Source organism: Varanus komodoensis, unplaced genomic scaffold (assembly GCF_004798865.1).
Source record: "Varanus komodoensis strain SLA01 unplaced genomic scaffold, ASM479886v1 scaffold1, whole genome shotgun sequence".
Lineage (NCBI taxonomy): Eukaryota > Metazoa > Chordata > Lepidosauria > Squamata > Varanidae > Varanus > Varanus komodoensis.
Genome location: NW_025335268.1, coordinates 98875992 through 98896841, shown reverse-complemented (window position 1 = coordinate 98896841; position 20850 = coordinate 98875992). Strand labels below are relative to the sequence as shown.

The 20850-nt window shown below is 43.2% G+C and overlaps 1 protein-coding gene across 1 annotated transcript in view; it reads left to right on the top strand.

The window, feature by feature from the left end:
* Positions 1–20850, top strand: part of COL17A1 (collagen type XVII alpha 1 chain) — a 65378-nt gene that overhangs the window by 32656 nt on the left and 11872 nt on the right. The window contains exons 26-48 of the mRNA XM_044450299.1: positions 227–262; positions 443–478; positions 1507–1569; positions 1988–2023; positions 2655–2726; positions 4499–4525; positions 5591–5626; positions 6343–6378; positions 6477–6557; positions 7544–7579; positions 8987–9064; positions 9684–9737; positions 10661–10702; positions 12023–12079; positions 12279–12338; positions 13692–13718; positions 13995–14036; positions 14459–14524; positions 14831–14869; positions 16808–16921; positions 17658–17789; positions 19778–19840; positions 20661–20798. Coding sequence (XP_044306234.1) covers positions 227–262; positions 443–478; positions 1507–1569; positions 1988–2023; positions 2655–2726; positions 4499–4525; positions 5591–5626; positions 6343–6378; positions 6477–6557; positions 7544–7579; positions 8987–9064; positions 9684–9737; positions 10661–10702; positions 12023–12079; positions 12279–12338; positions 13692–13718; positions 13995–14036; positions 14459–14524; positions 14831–14869; positions 16808–16921; positions 17658–17789; positions 19778–19840; positions 20661–20798 — 1371 coding nt within the window. The remainder of the gene's footprint in view (positions 1–226; positions 263–442; positions 479–1506; positions 1570–1987; positions 2024–2654; positions 2727–4498; positions 4526–5590; positions 5627–6342; positions 6379–6476; positions 6558–7543; positions 7580–8986; positions 9065–9683; positions 9738–10660; positions 10703–12022; positions 12080–12278; positions 12339–13691; positions 13719–13994; positions 14037–14458; positions 14525–14830; positions 14870–16807; positions 16922–17657; positions 17790–19777; positions 19841–20660; positions 20799–20850) is intronic.

Below are 20850 nucleotides of genomic sequence, written 5' to 3'. Positions count from 1 at the left end.
CTGTGACAACTGGATGGAATCAAGCATGTTCATTTCTATTGTTTGCGGATTCCATCTTGGCCACATTCAGATTATTTTGGGAATTTAGGACATCTTGAGTGTGAGGACTCCTTAGTTAGGAAAGTGGACACTAGACTACCTTCACTGTTATTTTCCCTCCATGGTGGAATAATGTTTTCCCTCCAGTGTTCTTCTTTCTTAAGTCCATTGTCTGTGTGTCACGCAGGTGAAAGGGGAGCCGCAGGAGCACCTGGACCCAAAGGTACGTCAGTCCATTGGAAGTACTTTCTCAACACCTAGTAGACGTTTCCTTCCACACAATGAAACTCATGTGTGGGGACCTCAGTCAGGAAGGTTTTTTGGTTGTGATGGAAAAATGTTGTTAAGTTTCAGTTAATATTAACACAATATTAACTCTTCTGTCTCCACATTTTCCTTTTAGGTGATCCAGGAGAGAAAGGATCTAGGGGTCTTACAGGTATGTATAAAATTATCAGGGATTTTGAAATGATATCACATGAACAACAATATTGCCCATAGGGACTAAGTACCTTGAGGATAGGCATGCAATGAGGGGCTTCACCCTCATCCTAAGGAGAACTCTGTGTTCTTCCTGTTCAAAAGACAGAGTGGCCTCAGTAACATGCTTGGCTGCAATTTCTTATTCAGGCACAACGCCTCAGTCTGAGGGGTTTCACTCATAGTTCTGTGGCATGGTGTAGAGACCATCCTTTTGCCTTCATCTTCCTTCCTTCCAACCATCTGCTCACTAGTAGACAAGGCTAGTACTGTTGAGCAAGCTTCATAACAGTGATAATGTAAGTTAGGAGCTTTGAAACTCAGGCTCACAGGTCAAATTCAACTCCTTAGAATCTCCAGGTATCCTGAAGGGACATGCCCCTTCTCCCTGGCTGCACCACCCTTTTCCCTGACCTCCAATCATTTGGTGATTTCCCAACATTCCCATGTTTTCTTTCCTGGGCTAAAGAATTGTAAGCTAAAATATACTGTGGGGTGTGGTTTTGCCTTTGGCTCAGCCCACCATGGCTCCTGGGAGCACTTCCAAAACTGAACATGGTCTTCAAGCTGAAGTAGTTTGAGAAGAGATCTGGCATACATGTTGTCCGCATCATGTGGGCTTAAAACAACAGAACCAAGCATCAACAAGCCTCTAGCAGCATCCTGGCAAGGTGTGGAGTCAAGGTGGGCCTCTGTCAAATGCCAGCTACAACAGAGCCTCTAAGTGACACAGGCACTGATGGGGTTTAGTACCAAATCTGCTGCAAAGGTCAACCTCACATTCATAAATACTGAAAGGCTCTTGCACAGCTTAAGGTATAGAGCCAGCCAGGTTGCTTGTCTGAATGGTTATATTTAAGTGAAGTTAAATAGTCAGGTAAAGGAAGGGGTTTACATAATTCACCCCTCTTTTTCTCATACTTGCTGCTATCACTTAAGACATTTATGGACATATATTGAAGCCATTTCTGATGGTTTGATTTGCAGGTGAGCCAGGTCCCAGAGGACTGCCTGGGCCTCCAGGTGAACCAGGAGCTAAAGGACCTGCAGGTGAGTAGCAATATAGTATTGTGACATTTCAAGATTTCTGCCACACAGCCTCTAGAACTCTTGGAACATAAGAGTCGGACTTGAAAACAATCTGATGGACCAAAGAAATGAATAAAGTAGAGCTCACTATATGGTGTTTCCCTTGATTGCAAATGGAGGAGGTTTGGTCTACATATGTGCATGTTTTAGGGTTATGTGTGAATGGCTCATTTGTGGAGCAAGAATATAAGTATGTGTTCTGCTGTCAGACAATAAATGTCAGTATCGGTTCAGCCAAGAGTTAGACAGTGTGTGTACATTCAGTATAAACAATTCCACTGAAGACTTTAAAATGATCTGTTTAGCTTTGCATTGAGCAAATAAATAGATACTGTGGAGCAATTTCAGCCATAACTAACAGACTCCTCTGCTTTTACAGGTCCTCCTGGCCCAGATGGAAGCCCAGGCCACAGAGGTAAACTATTGCTCTTTCCTTTCTTCTCGTGGCAGACGAAAGCATGAGAAACATAACACCAAATGGACCTGGACATACATATTCAGTGAATAAATCATTGTCAGAAGGCACATTTACATAATCTTTTAATGCCTTGTTTTATGCTACTCAGTGCAGAGGATCAGATGGGGGCGGGGAAGTACCATACTTTTCCAGGGTGCACAACGCTGTGGCCCCACGGGTCACTGTGATGCTTGCTCAGGGATTGGGAACCACACACACATGTTTTCTCCAATCCCTCCCCGAGAGTTTCTCTTACAGACCACTCTTCCCTTGCTGGGAAATGTGTCTGACTGGGAGCAATATTACAACCAACAGGAAATTGGTGTTGGTGAGGAATGGAGTCGGGGGGGGGGGTGTCAAGGCGCAGTAATAGAGTTTCTTCCAAACACTGTGGCTCCTCAGCTAGGACTTCTCCAATATGGAATTATGGAATTAAATACATTTGAAAGCATTCACTATGGATTCTTATCAGTGTTTCACTTAGACATAGTGCAGTTCCAGTGATGTGACCAGTCCTGAATTTCAGTGGGCATTACTGCTGCATAAAGTGAAAATGCTAATACTCTCTTTACATCTTGATTATTCTTAGGTGAGCAGGGTCTTAAGGGAATACCAGGCCTACGAGGACCATCTGGACCTCCTGGAGATGCAGGGCAGCCAGGTAATTCAATATAAATTTTAAAATGCCTATTTTCTAAGGAAAAGAATTGTCCTGGAAAATCTGGAGATTGCATCTTTGCCATATAAACATTCTGTAGTAGTAATCTTTAGACTAGAGCTGAGGAAGAACCTATTAATTGAGTAAATGAAATGCCAGATCTTGGTGCTGTCCTTGAAGGAACATGAAACTCTCATCAGGAGAGGAATGGGGATGGAACAGTTTGGGTCAGCAAGGAAAGAGGACGTCCATGTAAACAAGGGTGAGCTATGAGTTAGGGTGGAAAAGATATGATTGCTATGAATTTTGGAACAGGTAATGGTGCTGGATTGCAATCTGGTGCCTGAATGCATGTAAACAGCACTACTGGGGAGGTGTCATCATCCTTAAAATATGTAAAAGTGCATGTGTGTGCTTGGGCTGTTTCTTCCACTGTACTAATAGGGTCTTGAAATTAAAGGAATGGCAAATTCACAACTGACTGGTTGCACAACAGAACAGATTGATGGTTAGCATTCACTGCTGTGTTGTTGTCTAGTTAAGGTGACCATCCGTTGTGGTTTGTCATGATTGCCAACCATGATAAGACACAACAATCTTAGGGTTTCTTCCTACCACGATTGTTTGTTGTGTCATCTGAACTTTTCTTCCTAAGCAGCTGGCTTGAAAGCATGACTGACAACTCCCCAGTTTGGAACAGCTGTGAGAGGTGTCCCACTCACTCCTGCTTCCTGCCTAAGAGATCTTTTCTTGGGTGGGAAGCAAGAACCAGTTATCATTGCTGCATTGCTGCCTTTACCTGCCATTCCAACTCTTGCCTGTGTGGCTTAACTTGACTGGGAACTGGCAACTTGATCACCAAGCCCACTGCCTCCCTTCCAAGTCCCTGCTTTGGAGTAAGCTGCTCCAGCATGCAGTGGGAGGGTCGGCCATGAGCTCAGTGGGGCGACCACAATGATGGAGCCAGGGCAGTGCCTCCAAGCAGATCACCTCCTCCACCTTCTGTCTGAAAGCTCTCAGTGAAGAGGCAAGAGCCTGCAATCTGCTCAGTGATGGTATTTGCGAATGGGGCAGCAGCACAGAGTGGATCGGACACCCCTGCCTCCTGCTCCAGAGATCCCTGATCAGCTCCCCATCCCCCATTGTGCTTCAGGTTGTTTGCGCAAGGGAGATGACCTGACAGCTGCAGCAATGCCTCCAGGAGGAATGAGAGGGAAGGAGGCTGGTGGGAGGGAATACAGTAACCATGGCTGGTGATAGATGCCTGGCATTTACCACAATGGGTCGCCGTTACATGTGAACCCATGCAGTGAAACCTGAGGAAAGGGGATGGTCCAGCTCCCCTGGGTGTTTGGAGACATTCATCTCCCCATCACCTGTATAGATAGCAAACACCAAGGTATAAGTGGCAAAGTCATATAGCTAGCACACGCAATGCCTACATAAAAGTGTAAAGGATACTTAGTAATAGGGAGCAGTGTTGGGCAAGGTGGTGAAAGGAAAGACAAGACTGGCAGCAGAAGAGCTTGCCTGCAGTGAAGATCACAAAGAGGAAGAAGGACTTGGTGATGATGGCCTTGAGAGGTGGAGAGAAATAAATAAATGTTCTCATTGAATCTGCTGAGCACATGCTGTCTGTCTGCCAGTCCGTCCTTTGTTGAAACTTAAGTTTATGGCAATAAATGTATTCAGCCATAAGTTGTTTGTGCATCTACCTGTCTTTCCCCAAAAGACCAATTCCTAATCTCTTCACACCTTTGTCATTATTTCCCTAGGTCTCACAGGACCACAAGGCCCACCAGGTAAAACATTACATGGAAAGAGACAAAAATGCTTAACACTGAATAGGCAGATGCTCAAAAATGCTGATTTTGGTTGAGCAGGCAAAGAGGATTCATTTTGCACCTCATTGAGAGGATGTGCAGTGCTAGAGCTTAGGTTGAGACAAGGCTGACAACAATGTTTACAAATGCCACACTTTTAGAAATACAAAATACAAAGATCCAAAAGATGTTTTCCAATGCCCTGTGTGTCCTACAGGTGCTTTCCCTACCTGGTGGTAAATGTTGTTTCTCTTTACAAACTCAAGTAATTGCTGTCAAGCACTAATGTAATGTGGGTGATGATTGTCAAGGAGGTTTTTTCATCAGATTGGTCAACAAGTACAGCAAAAGAGGTCATTTTTGTTTTTCATGTGGCTGGTATGATTTTGCCATGTGGCAAAAAAAACTTACAGTCCAATCCTTGAGGGCTTACTCAGTGGGGTGATTCCCAAGTGATCATTTCCCAAGCATGTGGACTTGCAAAGGATGGAAAATTATTACTGGTAACTGCACAGTACTCTCTTATCAAGCACTGGGTGTAATTGCATGAAGATAAGGTCACCTGCACCTTCTGACTATGGAAACTCAGTGGGTGGTCAGCCTGGTAATTCAGGGGCTATCCCATAATTATAGGAAATGAGTTTTCATGTGGTTCTATCTGCCAAATGATGCATTCTAAATTTAATCAAACTCTCTGAGGATTTACATATAGATTACATTTTTAGATATTGGAACACAGAAAAAAGTTCACAGCAATGAAAATAACTTTACATGAAACAAATGCCAGTTGTTTGCTGCAGTTGTGTGCATGTATGAATAACTGCCATGCATTTTAATGAAGGAGATTAATATACATGACCCCATATGATCCAGCTTTATAACGATATGATAAACAGTAACTTTCCCCGACTTGAAGATGTTCTGAATTTCAACTCCTATTGCCCCAGCCAGCATTAGGGAATTGTGGTCCAAAACATCTGGACGACTGTACGTTGACAAAGTACAACAGTATACATTCTGAACGGTCATTTTAACTCTCTGCAGGGCTCCCAGGCAATCCAGGCCAACCAGGACCTAAAGGTGAGTCTGAATGCTTGTTGGATTTCCATGTTTTCTGTAGTCAGGGTCCTTGTTCATACATTCTAGTCCAGTGCATGGTTAGCCGCAGAGTGGCCCTCTGTGCAAATTCCTGATCACACAAAGGCTCTGCTTGGTGGTACTTCCTTCTTCCTCTCCAAGAAGCAGGCAAAGAATCACATTAACTAGGCCAGTGGATAAATGGGTGCTCCTGGACAGACCTCTATGATCTGCTTAGCAAAGGGGACTATGCTACTCTTTCTCGATGCTCTTGCAGCAGCACTGTCGAAGCTTGGATGAATGAACCAAGGTGAGGAGAAGAGGAGTGGTGAAGAGTTCCTCCCCTCATCACCTACTCTGACAGCCACTAATGTTTCCAATGCAAGCATCAGATGGGGCAATGACAACTACGGAATGCTACTGAGAGCTCAGGAGTGCTCCAAAATCATCCTTTCCAGTATCAGATGCATATATTGGATTCTGAACAGCATGCCCAGTTAATTTGAGGTCTACGTATCTATAAAACAGTGGGGCAACCGGTATGAATGCCGCCTCCGCAATCCCATTAGTGTCATCCATTGTCAATCTTATGTAATTACAATACTTCTGAGTAGGAATTGAATGAGACAGACATTCAGTGGCATCACAAACATATTATCCACAATTCACCACATTGGCAATAGAAGGCCTAGTAACATCTTTTCTTTGTATTTCTGCAGGTGAACCTGGAGCACCAGGCCAAGTTACTTCCACAGGTATGCATTGCAGATATTACAGGAAAAGCTGGTTGCTTTTATTCCTCCATCATGCAATCTTTTCTCATGACGTGATTTACCAATTCTCTGTGTTTCAGATAGTGGATCAACAGTTACTTTCCGTGGACCTCCAGGCCCACCAGGAGCTGCTGGACCTCCAGGCCCACCTGGTGTCCCAGGTGAGAACCTCCTTCAATTCTTCTTTGCCATTTTACTTGCTTTCTCCCTAATATTTACCTGTGGTTATGGTGCAATGACTTAATTAGCAGGTGCACTTAGGCTTGTACCCCAAGATATATTTCCTGGACATCTCATTAGCGGTCTAATATTGTGCTTCCTAATGATTGATGGAATGGCATTTCTGTCTGATCCATCAGCACTATCACAACCCTCTACACACATGGGCGAGCATCCCACAGGTCAGTTTTGCTTTGAATGATACATAGTTGGATTCCAATTTTGTGCTGTAGCTGCAAAACACATGGAGGTTTTATGTTACTTAAAACCTAAAGTAAACCCATTGGAATAAATTGGATGTAAGTTAGACTAGCACTGGATACAACCCATGGAATTGCAGCAAAGCAGACATCCAATTTTCATAGCTGACAATGTCTAACCATGTATAATGTCTGTGTGAAGCAGTCCTCACGTGCATTCACCAACTGCTGAAGGAGGAAACCTAACATCCCTCTTTACAGAAGATTTAAGGAGCACACTGGTTCACAGTTTCTTTCTAAATTTAGCATCTCACACCCTTCCCTTCCCTTCCCTTCCCTTCCCTTCCCTTTATCCTATCCTATCCTATCTTATCTTATTTTTAAATTTATATACTGTCCATCAGCCAGAAGACATTTTACTGTCTTCCTTGTTCTAGTCTCATTAAGATGTATTAGGCTCAAGACAATGTATTCCAGAAGCAAGGGATGTTTAAGTACACGGTACAAAGATATTAAGGACATGGAAGACAGCAAACATCCATTGTCTGCAATCCAGCTGTCCGGAGGGTTATAAGCCCTGCCAGTAGCTATCAAAATCTGAAGAAATGTTATTCAGCCTTTCTCACAAGTACATTATCAGATGTTTGCAGCTCTTCTTTTGAGGTGGGAGGCAGTCGGTTCATCTATTGAGAAAGGTGATCCAATTTTATTTTATTCTCCCAATTTAGGTCCTGTTGGCCCAGCTGGTCTTCCTGGATCTCAAGGTAATGTGTTCAGTGTAAGCCCAGCACCTGTTTCCTTCCTTTCTGTGCCCACATATCTTCTCCCTTATGCTGTTTCATGCTCTGTGCTTCATATTTCTCATGTTCTTGCAGGCCCTTTCTTCTGGGGCAACCTGCACTCAGCATTTTATAGACATTGTACAGCCTCACTTGCTGGTGTGTTACATGACGCTCATCCCAGGCCGCAAGTCTCTATGATTTCTGCCAATATATTCTAGATTTCTTCAGATCTGTTATACCACAGATTTTGTATGTGCTGTGGTTTGCTCCTGGTGTGTTAAGTGCCCAGGACTGTTCTGGGGTCAAGAGGAGTAGCTTCAGTTGGCTGGTGGGGAAAGGTATGTCCTATCAGGGCTTCAGTAAAAAGCAGAGGGCCTTTGGTTGTTTTCTGGGTTCCATCATGACCCCCATGGCTTATCTCATTCTCTCTCTCTCCAACTTGCAAATCCACAACTTGCAAAGCATGTGGGTATTGTGCCAAACTTCAATTGGTCCAGAATAGGGTAGTGAGATTACTAACGGGAAATGGCCAATGTGAACATATTTTCCATCTGCACTGGCTGCCAGCCCATGTCCAAACCTGATTCCAAATCCCGGTATTAACATTCAAAGCCTGGCTTGGAGTCAGATTACCTGAAAGAACATCTTGCCCCATGTTTAACTGCCTAGAGCCCAAGGCTGTCCTCAGTCCTTCTCCATGAGCCCCTGTCAAGCTTTAAACTTTCATAATGTGTTTTAAGTTGGATTTATAGTGTTAACTGTTATGAACCTCCCAGAGAATTTTGGCCCACAGTGCTGCCTCCAGCACTTTCAGGTCCAAGCTAAATTGTACAAATTGGGAAACTTATTGTCTGACCATGGCAGAAGGGCTGTATCACATCTGGCAACTGGCTGTATCACATCTGGCAACTGTCTGACATAAAGAGCACAAAAACTCACCTGTTCATTTTCATGTGATGATAGCAGATGTGTCTGCTGGTGCATGCACATGCCTTAATATATGTTTATACACATGAGTGAACATCATCACCCATTGTGCTCTTTCATAGAAGGGATACGTTTCCATGCAGCATGGCAAGAGGCCACAGTGCTAATCATGAGGGCAGGTCGCTTTTGTTGGCAAATCTATTCCCTTGTTTTATACATCCAGCATTTCCACATGCATTGACCAGAGATTTAAGGAATCACTAACATGTCTTCCTCTCCGATTCCTCAAAATCATAAATAACTTGTATGAAGCATAGGTGAAGAGCAGTTCAGGTCCCCTCAAGATTATTGGGAACAAAAAGAATGCATGAACTCAGTCAAAATTAGACCCTGGCACACTGATTTTCTACCCAAGTGGTGCATTCCTTTTCTAATTAAATAATTTTCTACTTTCCGATGTAGGTCCTCGGGGTGAGAGAGGTCCCCCAGGTGAAACTACCATTGTGGAAACTGTCAGACCAAACAGTGCTGCTGTTGAAGGTAAGATGACCTTCTCTTGTACGCTTCTGTTTGTGATGCCAACTTGTATACTAAGTTCCAAAGAGAGGGTGCTTTCAGGAGGTTAAATCTGACTCCTAGAACACTATAAAAATTGAAACTCAGATTTTCTCTCTCCTCCACCTCCCTTTTAATGATCATCAGCTACTGAGAACCAAACAGATCCCTGAACAAATTTTGGTCTTGAATAGTGCATGTTTCAACTCTTTTTGAAGATCCAGCCATACCCAGCCAACTGTGACAAAATCTTAAGCTGTTGAAGCTTCAGTCTGTCAAGGCCATTTCCCTTTTTATCTAAAGTATATTCCATTGAATATATATATGGACTGATTAAGTCTCTCATAACACATCTTTATATTTTGAAAGAATCATTATTCTATTTTATTTTATTCTCCTATTTCTAGTCTAGTGGTATAAAATAGGGCTGGATGGGGACCCCTGATCCCCTGTCTCTATTAACCTGTGGGTGGAAGTTCTCTCCTTTAACCCATAAAATCTTCTCTTTGGAAAATGTCCTGTTTCCATCTCTGAAATATATGCATACCTCAATTATTGCTTGTAAACTTAAAAAGTGTATTTGCATTTTGTATTTTTTGTGTAGCTATGCCAAATATGCAAGGAAGGCCAGGACCTCCAGGACCCCCAGGTCCACCAGGTATATGCACCAGAGTATATTCTGCAAGGAAGTACCAAATTGTATAAAGTGAAAAAATGGAAGGGAGCTAGATAGGACTCATACATGCAGCTATAGGAAAAATTTCCATACTCCTCACTTCTTCTAATATTGAACCTCAAAAATAATCACCGGCTTACTTGTTATTACTGGAAATTAATCCAGCGCCCACTGCTTTTTAATCTTTTCTAACATTTTGAAGCTTAATCTCAAGTGAAGATATTTTTAAATCACTGAGTATTGTGAAATCATGTTTATTAGCAAGAGATAATAAATATTAACTCTGTAAGCCCTGAGCTGCTATTATACCAAATGTCCTTGTAATAACTTATCTTTACAAGAAAAAAAAAAAGATAAATGTATAATTTAACTGATATACAAGATGAGCTTTGCAAAAACCATGTTCCAAGACAATTAAGAACAGGATAAAAAAACAAAGCATGTATTGAATATGTTTTTAAGAATGTGTCTTAATGAACATAAAGGTTTTGAAACCTAGGCAATTTACATTTAATACTTGGTCAGGCACTGTGAGTGTGACTGGGGATGATGGTGCCCATGTGGCAGAGACCTTTGAGGTCAAGGGCCAAAGTGAAGGGATGTGTTCACAGAGCTGCTTTGTCACGTGGTACTTGCAGGTTATTCCTACATGTGCTGCTTCCTAACCCATTTGCTGCCCAAGCCACACGCTGCACACACGACTAACTCACGGGCCACAGCCGGAAGAAGGCAGCTCTTTCCCCACTGCTACCAAATGCCCTTGGTTGTGTGAAGGACGTAAATCTCTCTCCCCTGTTTTCAAAAGTGGGAAGGTATGGAGGGAGCAGACAGCTAGGTGGGAGCATCAGCTTGTTGCTTATGTTTATATCAGAGTCCAAAATGAGACTTTTCTTTCCATAATTCAGGTGCTTCTGTTCAGGGCCCACCAGGACCCCGTGGCCCACCAGGTAAAAGCACTTTTGCATAAATTAAGAGCTTCTCTTTGGGGATTTGCCTAAACTGCTTGATTGTTTTGCAGAAGCAGCATATTAATGCACAGATTTAATTCCCATAGCTTCAAGAACGGCTGACAAGTTTGATAATCCATAGCCGGTGTAAGCTCTTCCACTGCCTGGGATAGTGTGGCACAGGCACTGCTGCCATCCCCTGCACTGTGCCCATCTCTTCCTTCAGCCTCTCTCACACCTGCCACCCCCCCCCCATCCACTTCCTCATCCGCCCTCTTGTGGGGTCCATCTCCTCCCCTCCTGCACAGCTCCCTCTCCCTTCCTTTCCCTCCGCACCATCTTCCTGCTTTCCTCCTCCACACCTGTATGCTCACCACTTCTCTTTTCCTCTTGGTCTGACCTGGTCTGGTCTCATTCAGTCTGGCCCAGGTCACTCAGCCCTTTGGCCCCACGTTTCCCATTCTGTGCCACTTTCTGAACAGCCAAGTCAGCTGGAAAAGCAGCCAGTGTGGCTCCTCTGGGCAAGGCTGAAATGTCTTGCTCAAGGGGTCCTTCCTCTGAGCCAGGCATTGCGGGAAGGGGTGTCTGGCTTTTCCAGCTGATGCTGCTCATTGGAGAGTTTGTCCACCTGCTGAGAGGATCCGCAGAGCAAGAGGAACATGGAATGGAGTGGGGAGCATCGTGCCAATGAGGGCAGGCAGGCAACTCACAGTAGCGGCTGGTCCTCTTGGCTGTGTTGAGGGAGCAAGCAGTTTGCCACTCTCCCTGCTCCATTGGCTGAGGTGGAAGATTCACCCCACATCAAGAGATGGGTACATACCATAACCAAAATGGCAGAACAAGGCAATGTCCCTTTTCCTCAGCCTGATGAACAGAAGAGTTCTGAAATGTATAAATAAGGGTCTGTTTGTGAAACTTTTGGTCTATGCAGAATGGACTCCTTCTGGAGGAAAAATAGGCAGTCTCTTGCTATGTATCAAGCCAGCACTGATTCACAAAGCTGGTGAGCATCACAAGAATGCCCTCACTGACCATGTATCCACCACCTCCATGCCCAGTCAGTCCACATATCTGAAACTAGAGTATCCCTCAAGTGGTCTCTAATGTAGATGCAATGGCACTTAACAAGAAAGTCATGAATAAAGATGGAAGGATAGTATAAACGTGGAAGAGAACAGGTCAAAAGTCTGTGCAGTCAAACTTTTCTTGTGCTGTAACATAGATGGTCATCGATGTATCACTCCTCCCGCAAAGGCATCTTGGATGCTTCTTTATCAATCAGCACTAATGCATGCCGATCTTTCTCTCACTTAGGCGAAGGCCTACCTGGTCCCCCAGGCCCACCAGGAAGACCCGGATCCTTTGTACCCACATCAGGTAGGTATTTCAATTTTGCTTGTAAGCTCAGATGCTCACTGTGGGCAGATGTTGGTAGAACAGCTGAAGTGAAGGCTTGGGCAAAGCCAAGGTGTACTGAATATTGGCAAGGGAATCCTGGCCAGTGAAGCAAAACCAGGACTCTGCCCTGATATGGATGCCAATCTCTGATGTTGCTTTGCCCTTTCCCCCAATGCAGAGACTTTCTTTGCTGGTCCACCAGGTCCACCTGGTCCTCCAGGTCCAAAGGGAGATCAAGGTGAGTGGCTTGGAATCCTGCCCTTTGGGCCCAGTGACCCATCAGGGAGCAGCTGGACATATGCATGCACAGATCTGATCAGTAGTTTGTGGGGATAAGGAACCAGTGGGAAGCCACAAAAGAGGAGAATGTAGTAAATGTAAAAACCCACGCAAAGGTGATTAAACAAATGAGGTTTGTCACTTCTCAAGAAGCACTGTTTTTTACATCGCCAGTTTTTCACTCTGAGCAATGTCACAGCAGGGGAGCAGGCACTGTGAGTCTAAGTATATAGTTATCTGTTCTCCAGGAAGTGACAAACACAGATTCTCAGGGTTTTCTTTTTCAATGGCCTTTTTGTGGCCCTACTTTAACCTGAATGCTTAATTTTGGGAATTGCTAAACTGCTACAGAGAGAAATATAATCTCTCTGATATTTTGCAGAGTATCTTTTCCAGAGGCAGCTATAGCCACTGTCTCCTCAGCAGCAAGAGGACAGGGGTATTCCAGATGAAGGACCCTTAGTGAGAAAATCAGAAGGCATTGTGCAGCTATTCCAACTTTTCTTCATTTTCCGTAGTTGAAAGAAAAAGATTATGATGGTGCATGGAGTGGTGGGAAAACATGGGAGGGTTATGTGTTGAAGATGATGTCCTCAGTACCAATCCCCTGTAAAATTCCATGAATGAGGCAGGCCAATGGCACAGTGAAATTCTTCTTTAGAAGCACTTGCAGACTCCCAACTCAAACAAGAGGGTCAGTTTGGCTGGCAGAGCCAGATCTAGGGTAAATGTATTGCCACACAATTTGGCAGGAGTAGCTGTGAATGTACATGTCCAAAACCAACGGATCCCACTGAATCTGCAGTGATTCTTCCTTTCCAAACACAGAAGAGCCAGTGGGGTGCAGTGGATAAGAGGATGGGACTGGGACTCAGGCAACCTGGGTTCTAGTCCCTGCTCATCCATGGGGCCAATGGCATGACTTTGGGCCAGCAGACTCAACCCAGCCTATCTCACAGGGTTGTAGTTGTTGTGAAGATAAGATTGAGAGCACAAGGGGGACAATGATGAAAGCCCCTTTGAGTTTGTTATAAGAAAAAAAAGTGGGATATCTATCAATCAGTAGATGCATGTTGCTGATTAAGCATCTAGAATCATGGTGCATGACTGCATGCAAGATGAGGCATTCTGGTACTCCGGCCCCAACACATCTGCTTCCTTAGCTTCTCCATTGATAAAAAAGAATGGAAATAATAACTGATCTAGCACACCTTCAGCAGTGTAGTTGGTTCTAGCACATGTATCTGGCCAGAGTGTTTGGGTCCCTGAGTATTCCCAGCAAGCTAACAGATTTTTTTTTTTTAAATTGCAGGCTTGCCGGGCCCACGAGGATTCACAGGTAATACTTACTCTTCTATTCCCATTATATTGTTTTCAGCATCACGTAAAACCCATTTTATTTTCCTGCTGTTTTATTGTTTAATTGGTTTTAACTGGGGTTTTAGTATGCTGTGGGGTTTGTTTTATTATACTTATTTAATGTAAGCCATCCCAAGATGTTTGTAGGGGATGCAATAGAAAAGCTTTTAATAAATAAATAAATTCCATTGTATAGATCAGGAGATATTGATACATGGTGGTGGTCAGATTGTGTGAATTGTCACCTTTCTTACAGGTGAACCAGGCCAGCCAGGTCTCCCAGGATCTTCTATACAAGGTAAGTGTGAATGTATTTCTCATCTTACTTTGGGCCTACTCTCTCTCTCTCTCTCTCTCTCTCTCTCTCTCTCTCTCTTACATTCAGCAATAAGTCCTATTGAGTGGAATGGCACTTACTCCCATAGAAACAAATATATCAGGCTCAAACATGACACACTTGCAAAACTGGCTGAGCAGGCACCAGTGTATATTTAACAGGGAAATTACGCCAATTGTGAATCGCTTGTGCAGGACTCTGCATGGTATATATACTTCCAGATTGTATCTGTAGCATTCACTTTTTATATCAGTTACTATACATAAAATATTCTGGGTGTAGATTGTAGCAATCTTCGCAATCTACTTCACAATTCTCTGTTTGAGAACCTGACCCCAATTCCTCTTCAGTGCCCCTGATTCCTGCGCTGTCTCTGTTAGCAGGTTCCGGAGTTGCCGTCCAAGGGCCACCTGGGCTTCCTGGGCCACCTGGACCCAAAGGAGACAAAGGTTTGTGAGCAGCTCCTGTCCTGGCTTGCAGTGATGAAATCTGCCACTCCACTGATGCCCATTCATTCCCATCTGAAGCCGGGATGCACTTTTATTTTTAAAGTGACCTCTGCAGCATCCCTTTGAGAAAACACCTTGGCTCCCCTTCGCATATCTTTCCAACAGGGCAGATTAGATTGTACGAACCTGCAGCCTGGGCTTTCATCATGTACCCTACCCCAAATAGGGGTAGAAGAGGGATGATTTCTGACCTGCCACATTAGTCCCTCAAACACAGTTCCCTCTGACTTATTTCAGGTGATGCAGGTGTTCCAGGCGCCCCTGGCATCCCAGGAGGAGGTAAGAGTCTCCCTCTTCTTTTGCATAAAGACCACACGCGTCTGTGTATGAGTAATGTCAACGAACAGAACAAACCTAGTGCTACAGAATACCGATACATCATTTGCCTCCTTCAAGAGCAAATAAATTAGGGTGCAATCCTAGGTAAGTTCAGACAGAGAAGCATCCTGCACCTCTCAGGGCTCCCCAGTCAGCACAGCTGGAAAACGCTGGGAGCTGCAGGGTTTTTCTCTCTAAACACACACTGCTTTGCACCCTTAAGGCGTTCAGCTCCCACTGCAAAGGCACGTGCACCACAATTCAGAGCAGAAAAGTGGCATCCCCCACCTGTTGCCTCTGGTTAGTCCTCGTCTTTTTCCACAACTGCCTCGCATTCAAAGTGATTAACAGAGTAGACAGCAAAATAGCCATTAGACAGTAGATAGATAGATTAATATATAACATTTGCTGTTCTGTGGGAATATATATCACTGATACATCCTTTGTTCAGAATTGTACAAAAACTTGTGCCCGAAGATCAAGTAAGGCCATGTGTGTCCTTTAGCGGTGAATTCTGCTTCCTGAGCAAATGGCTAATTTTGCTGTGTCTCCATAGTATATTGTATTTCTGCTGATTACAAGGGGAGACAAAGGCCTATGCAGAGCACTGACTCCTATTTTGGTCAGTCTTTCTTGCTACTGACATTTCACCACTTATTGCCTGCATATTTTCAAAGATAACTTTGCTTGCACAGGGACTAGAAACTTGCTTTCTTTGCTAAAACCCAAGATTCTTGGGATGTTGAATCCATTGTTGGGTATTATCTTCAGTGCTTGCACAGTGTGACTGAAGATGGGCAGATACAGCTGAGAGCCTGAAACTACACTTGCCACTATGAGCAACGTGGCTGGAAGATGTATTAGCTAAAGCCCTGACTGCAACTGTAGGGATACATATGCTGTGTTGTACATTTTGGCTTCCTTCAGAATCCCTCCCCTTTGATATTTTTAAAGAAAATGCCCAAGGCATTTGGTGCTGTGCTGCCTTTCGGTTTGTGTGTATGTAGCTTCTGCACAAAATTGTCAGAGGATCTCATGGGTAAGGGGAAAGATTCTGAGACATGTCAAAAACATCTTCTATCATGCTAGAAGAAGTTGGGGTTTTCTTAAGAATCTGAGTGTGAGTGTAAAATAAGGAACACTTTAAGGATACAACTGCACAGCATTCATTTATTCATACAGCAAAACACATTTTAAACCCAAAATCTATACATCTAAGATGCCTGTGATAAAATAAATATCTGTGCCTGGTGCTGAAAAGACATTCAGGAAGTCATTCCATAGGCAAGATGCCAGAGTGGAGAAGACATTGCTTCTGTAGGCCCCCACCTAACTATATTTAGCAGGGGCTCCCAGAGATGAGCCTCTGAAGATGAGCCAGACAGGTCCTTACAGGAAGAGATGTTCCTTTGGATTCTCTAACCTCAGCCTGTGTGCAGGCAATTCTATTTCCTCAAAGTGCCAGTTAATGAAATTTCAGAGGCCGAAGAAAGGCTTTTTCAGGAAACAGGAGGGCAGGAAGGGGGTGACTGCATGCACACACATGAGCACACATGCACACCAAACAGCTTCCTACCTGCCGGTGCCCTCCTGCCTCAGCCAGGTTTCTTCACAGCCAGACCTTCGCAGGTCACAGAGCCCGGCTGGGGAAAATAATAAAAACCATCCCGGGACTTGCCTGCTGGAGGAAATTGGCAAGAACATGGAGGGGTGGAAGATGCTCCTCATTCTTGCAAGTCTCTTGTCATTAGTGTGCCAAGGCAAAATGAAACGCATGGTTGCTTTCTAGTATGTTCTACACTCTTAATGTCAATAGCGCATGCTTAGGTTGATGGATTCTTGCCTTAACAGTTTATGTCTTTCTCCTGCAGTAAACAAAGTAACTTGACTTTTTTACCTGTGCAGCTGGATCAAGAAGTTCTCCGGGTCCTCCAGGTCCCCCAGGCCCTCCTGGACCTCCAGGCCTAGGAATTGGCTCAATGCAAGAGATGCAGCAGTACATAGCTGAGTACCTGCAGAGTAAGTAAACACAAGAGCTGATTTTCAGAAGAAGGCATGCTCTCTGCTTCCGTTATACTGTCATGGACAACTCCTGTCAGCATTCAGTTCAAGTGCCTCTGAGATATCAGGGAAGATTTAGATCATTCTGGAACTCATTTACCCTTTGATCATCTGAGATCAGATTAACTTATTATGCAGAATGAGGTGCTAGACTGGGTGGCAGAATTCTGGCTTATCATTTCAGATTGTAGGGGGAATGGAGCCCATATTTTGGAATGGTCTCCCAATCAAAAAACTTCCTGGATGTAGTGAAGTAGTATAGCAGGACGAGTCCCTCTTAAACCTCTCTGTCTGACTTGCACATTGTCTCCATGCAGCCAGGGGTTGGTTGGTTTGTTTTTATGACAAGGAGGAATATTCAAAAATATATGAGGCTGATCTGTAGTCTGAGATAATATAATACCAAATATTGCCATTTAAATTATTACTCCATTCATGTAGATTAGCTCTTAGTTTGTTTCACACATATCAAGCGACAGCCGAGCTGATTCAGAACCAAGGTAAATAAGGAGTCCCTGATCTAGGCCTAGGAATGTCTGGAATGAGGAAGGCGACTGCTTTCAAGTTTCTGTTTGAAAGCCGCAGCTCCTTTGCCAGGTTTTCACCAGCCCTTTCTTTCCATAGCTTTCTGTATTTCCTTGTACCCAGTAATATATATGCAATTCCAAATAACATCTTCCTTCTCCATCATTAGGTGACTCCATTGGGCGTTATCTGATTGGACCACAAGGCCCACCTGGCCCTCCAGGGCCTCCAGGAATCTCCATTGGTGGTGAATCTTTGGACTACACTGAACTGGCTCGCCATGTCATGGCCTACATATCCAGTAAGCATCCTGTTTTCAAGTACTACATCTCCAATTCTTCAGTCACAGTATATATAAAAATGTGGTTTGCTTCTTTCCTACTTGTGGCAGATATGCGTGTTTCTTGGGCATCATTAGTGTGGAGGGCCTTTTGTTCCCTCTATCTCCCCTTGTCTCTGATTTTATCCCAGCACAATGGCCTGTTTAGATGGCAGAGAGTCATATGGGGATTATTGTTTATTTATTTATTTAAAATATTTATATGCTGCCTACTCTACCTACAGCATCTCTAGGTGGCCCACACTGCATTCGTCTTAATTGTTTCATTTTCTAGTTATCATATTCTAACCCAGGCAAACATTTCTGGTCCTTTGGTTTGAGGTTATGCTCCATTAGGACTTTCTTCTCTCTGCATCCCATCCCATTCCATCCCATCCCATCCCATCCCATGTTCCTCTGAATTCCTAGACTTCTGTCTGCCTTTTACTGTATTCCGAGCTATTCTAAGTTTCTAAAAAGAAATGTCAATATATGAAGGCATTTGTTGATGCAGATAACAGCTTCCCACCATGAGTGATTGCTTTAGTTCTTCTTTCTTATTCCATGTGACAAAATTTGGCAAAATTAAATACTTCATAAAATTGAACATATCTAATTGTGTTACTGTGGACTTAATCTCATTGGAATCAATGGGATGTTCACCCTATTCCTGTGCAGGACTGTGTGAAAATAAGTGCCGCTAAATTTAGTGGGGACTCCCAAATATATGTGCATGGAATTGCAATCTGAAATAGTTTAACTGTGTACATCAGTGCTTTTGCTTTTGAGACTCAATTCACGTTGAGCAACTCTGCATGAGGCATTTATTGTGCATTTGTGATTCTTTAGTCACAGAAGATTGCAAGTCCTTTTCATGAAACTGCATTGCTTCAGAGCTTCTCTGGTGCTTTCCAGCCATTTCTGCAGCGGTTTCTTTAGGGGAGGAATGTCAGCTATTGAAATTTAAATGGCAATAAACTGGAAAAGTGGCAAATGTGTTACGCTGTCACAGTGCCACATCGTGGATGGTTAACAGAATATACAGAATGGCAGAGAAATACCCCAGAAAAAAAATCTGTGCACAGGGCACCTTTCCCCTCCCACAATGAAAACAGGAGAAGCCTCAGTAAAATGTGGGTTAAATTCCTCTTGCAGAGAAAATCTTTGACTGGACTGTTGCAGCCAAATGTGTAAGTGTGATCCAGCCAAAGGATTCAGGGCCAAATGTGGCTCTAATAAACATATTGCTAGTGATTGACATTACAGTATTGAAAGGCAGGCATATGTTACTTGTACACTAAGGCGGGGATAGGTAGACTTCAGGATTCTAGAATCTAATTTGTTTTCCACTAGACTCTCAATGTACACTAACTGGAATTAATTTTAAAATGGCAGCTCAGGGTAAACATACACCTAGCTGAATTAAGGACTCATACAGTAGCAAGAATTTGCTTTTAGTATGAGAACTAAGCTCACAGACCTTTCACAAAAATTAACTCTGAGTTTTCTCCGCTTCTTTCTTTGCCTTAATCTAGAGAGGGGTGTTATTGCTTTGCTATTCTTAAGTCAGAAAGAAAGGGAGTCAGAAACCCTTGCAGATTTATTACAAATCACACAAAGATTTTCCAGAAGATTCCAGCCTAAATTCTTTCCACACTCTACTATGGAGTCCTAGTATTGGAGAGAGAAAGCTTTTGCTGTTGTGGTTAGGAGGGCTCCAAAGAGAGATATATTGCAATGCCACTGATTATTCATTTTCAGAAAACAGACATTTTTGGTACCAAAGGCAGGATATTAATCAGCTGACCAGACCATGAAACTCCTGTGGTGTCTTTCCTCCATGCTTTCATATGGATCTTCTTCATTATCATCCAATTGCTTCTTTTGCTTTATGAAAAAAAAATCCTACTAGTCTTTTCATTTCTATATGTTGAGCATGTTTCTGAATATTTTATTTCTTCTAACTTCAGGTTCCTCCATGTCTAGCTCTTTCTCCACATTTTCTTATGAAGATCTTCTTACCATGCTGAAGAGTAAGTAAATAGCTCAATAATTGTAGGAAGTTGGTAGTACAGAAGACTCAGACCTCTGGAGATAGAAAGCGAATATGTATCTAGGGGTAATTGTCAACACAATTGCAGAGTAAGAATTGTGTCAGGTGTTAGAGCCAGTGAACAGAAAGTCAGTAGGATGACTGATGACCAAGGGAAGCGGTCCCCACTTGCTTCTTTTCCCTACATTTCATGTTCTGAGTAATGAATGAATTTTAGCCAATTGCTTGCTCCCATTTACCATGTCATGTTTCATGACTAGAAAATAATTTGCTGGTCAGGTGCTGTTCTTCTTCTAGTCCGAGAACAGTTTGATGAGTGCTTGGCATTTTAAAAAGAATATTGTTCTTAACAGCAAATTATATTGTATTGAAATTATTAAAATAAATTGAAACATTACTATAATTAGGTATGTGTTGTTTCATATTCTTGTGATGTCCAATCCTCAGTGTAAATTTAAGTCACAGAATTAATGGCAATAGATCTGTTTCTTGGAAGCGGCTTGCTCTTTCATGTTACTATAAATATGAGGAGAAAATGAGACAGGAAAAAGCTACTATATGTAACTGAAATGGCATCTGAATTACTGAAGTTGGTGCCAACACATGCAGGAACCTAGAATCAGGAGGGGGTTGGTTCTAGAAGTTAAAATATAGTAGGTATTTTACAGTTGCTTTAGAATGAGTTGAGTGTGTGAGCGATTCAAACTGTATGGATCCATATCAGAAATAGTGCCACCCTGTTGATTTATGTCTGGAAGAAACAGAAAAGTAAAACCTTTGTGTTGCATTTTCCCCCTTAGGAGAAGACGTTCGTTCATATCTCATTGGACCTCAGGGTCCCCCAGGTCCCCCTGGGCCACCTGGACTGGGAGGAGCTGACTTATCTCTGTTGTTGGACTATGATGAGTTGACAAGACGAGTTATCAGCTATATGACAAGTAATGGCTTACTTTATAAGCAGCCCTATTGCTACTATCAGGCTGCACAAAG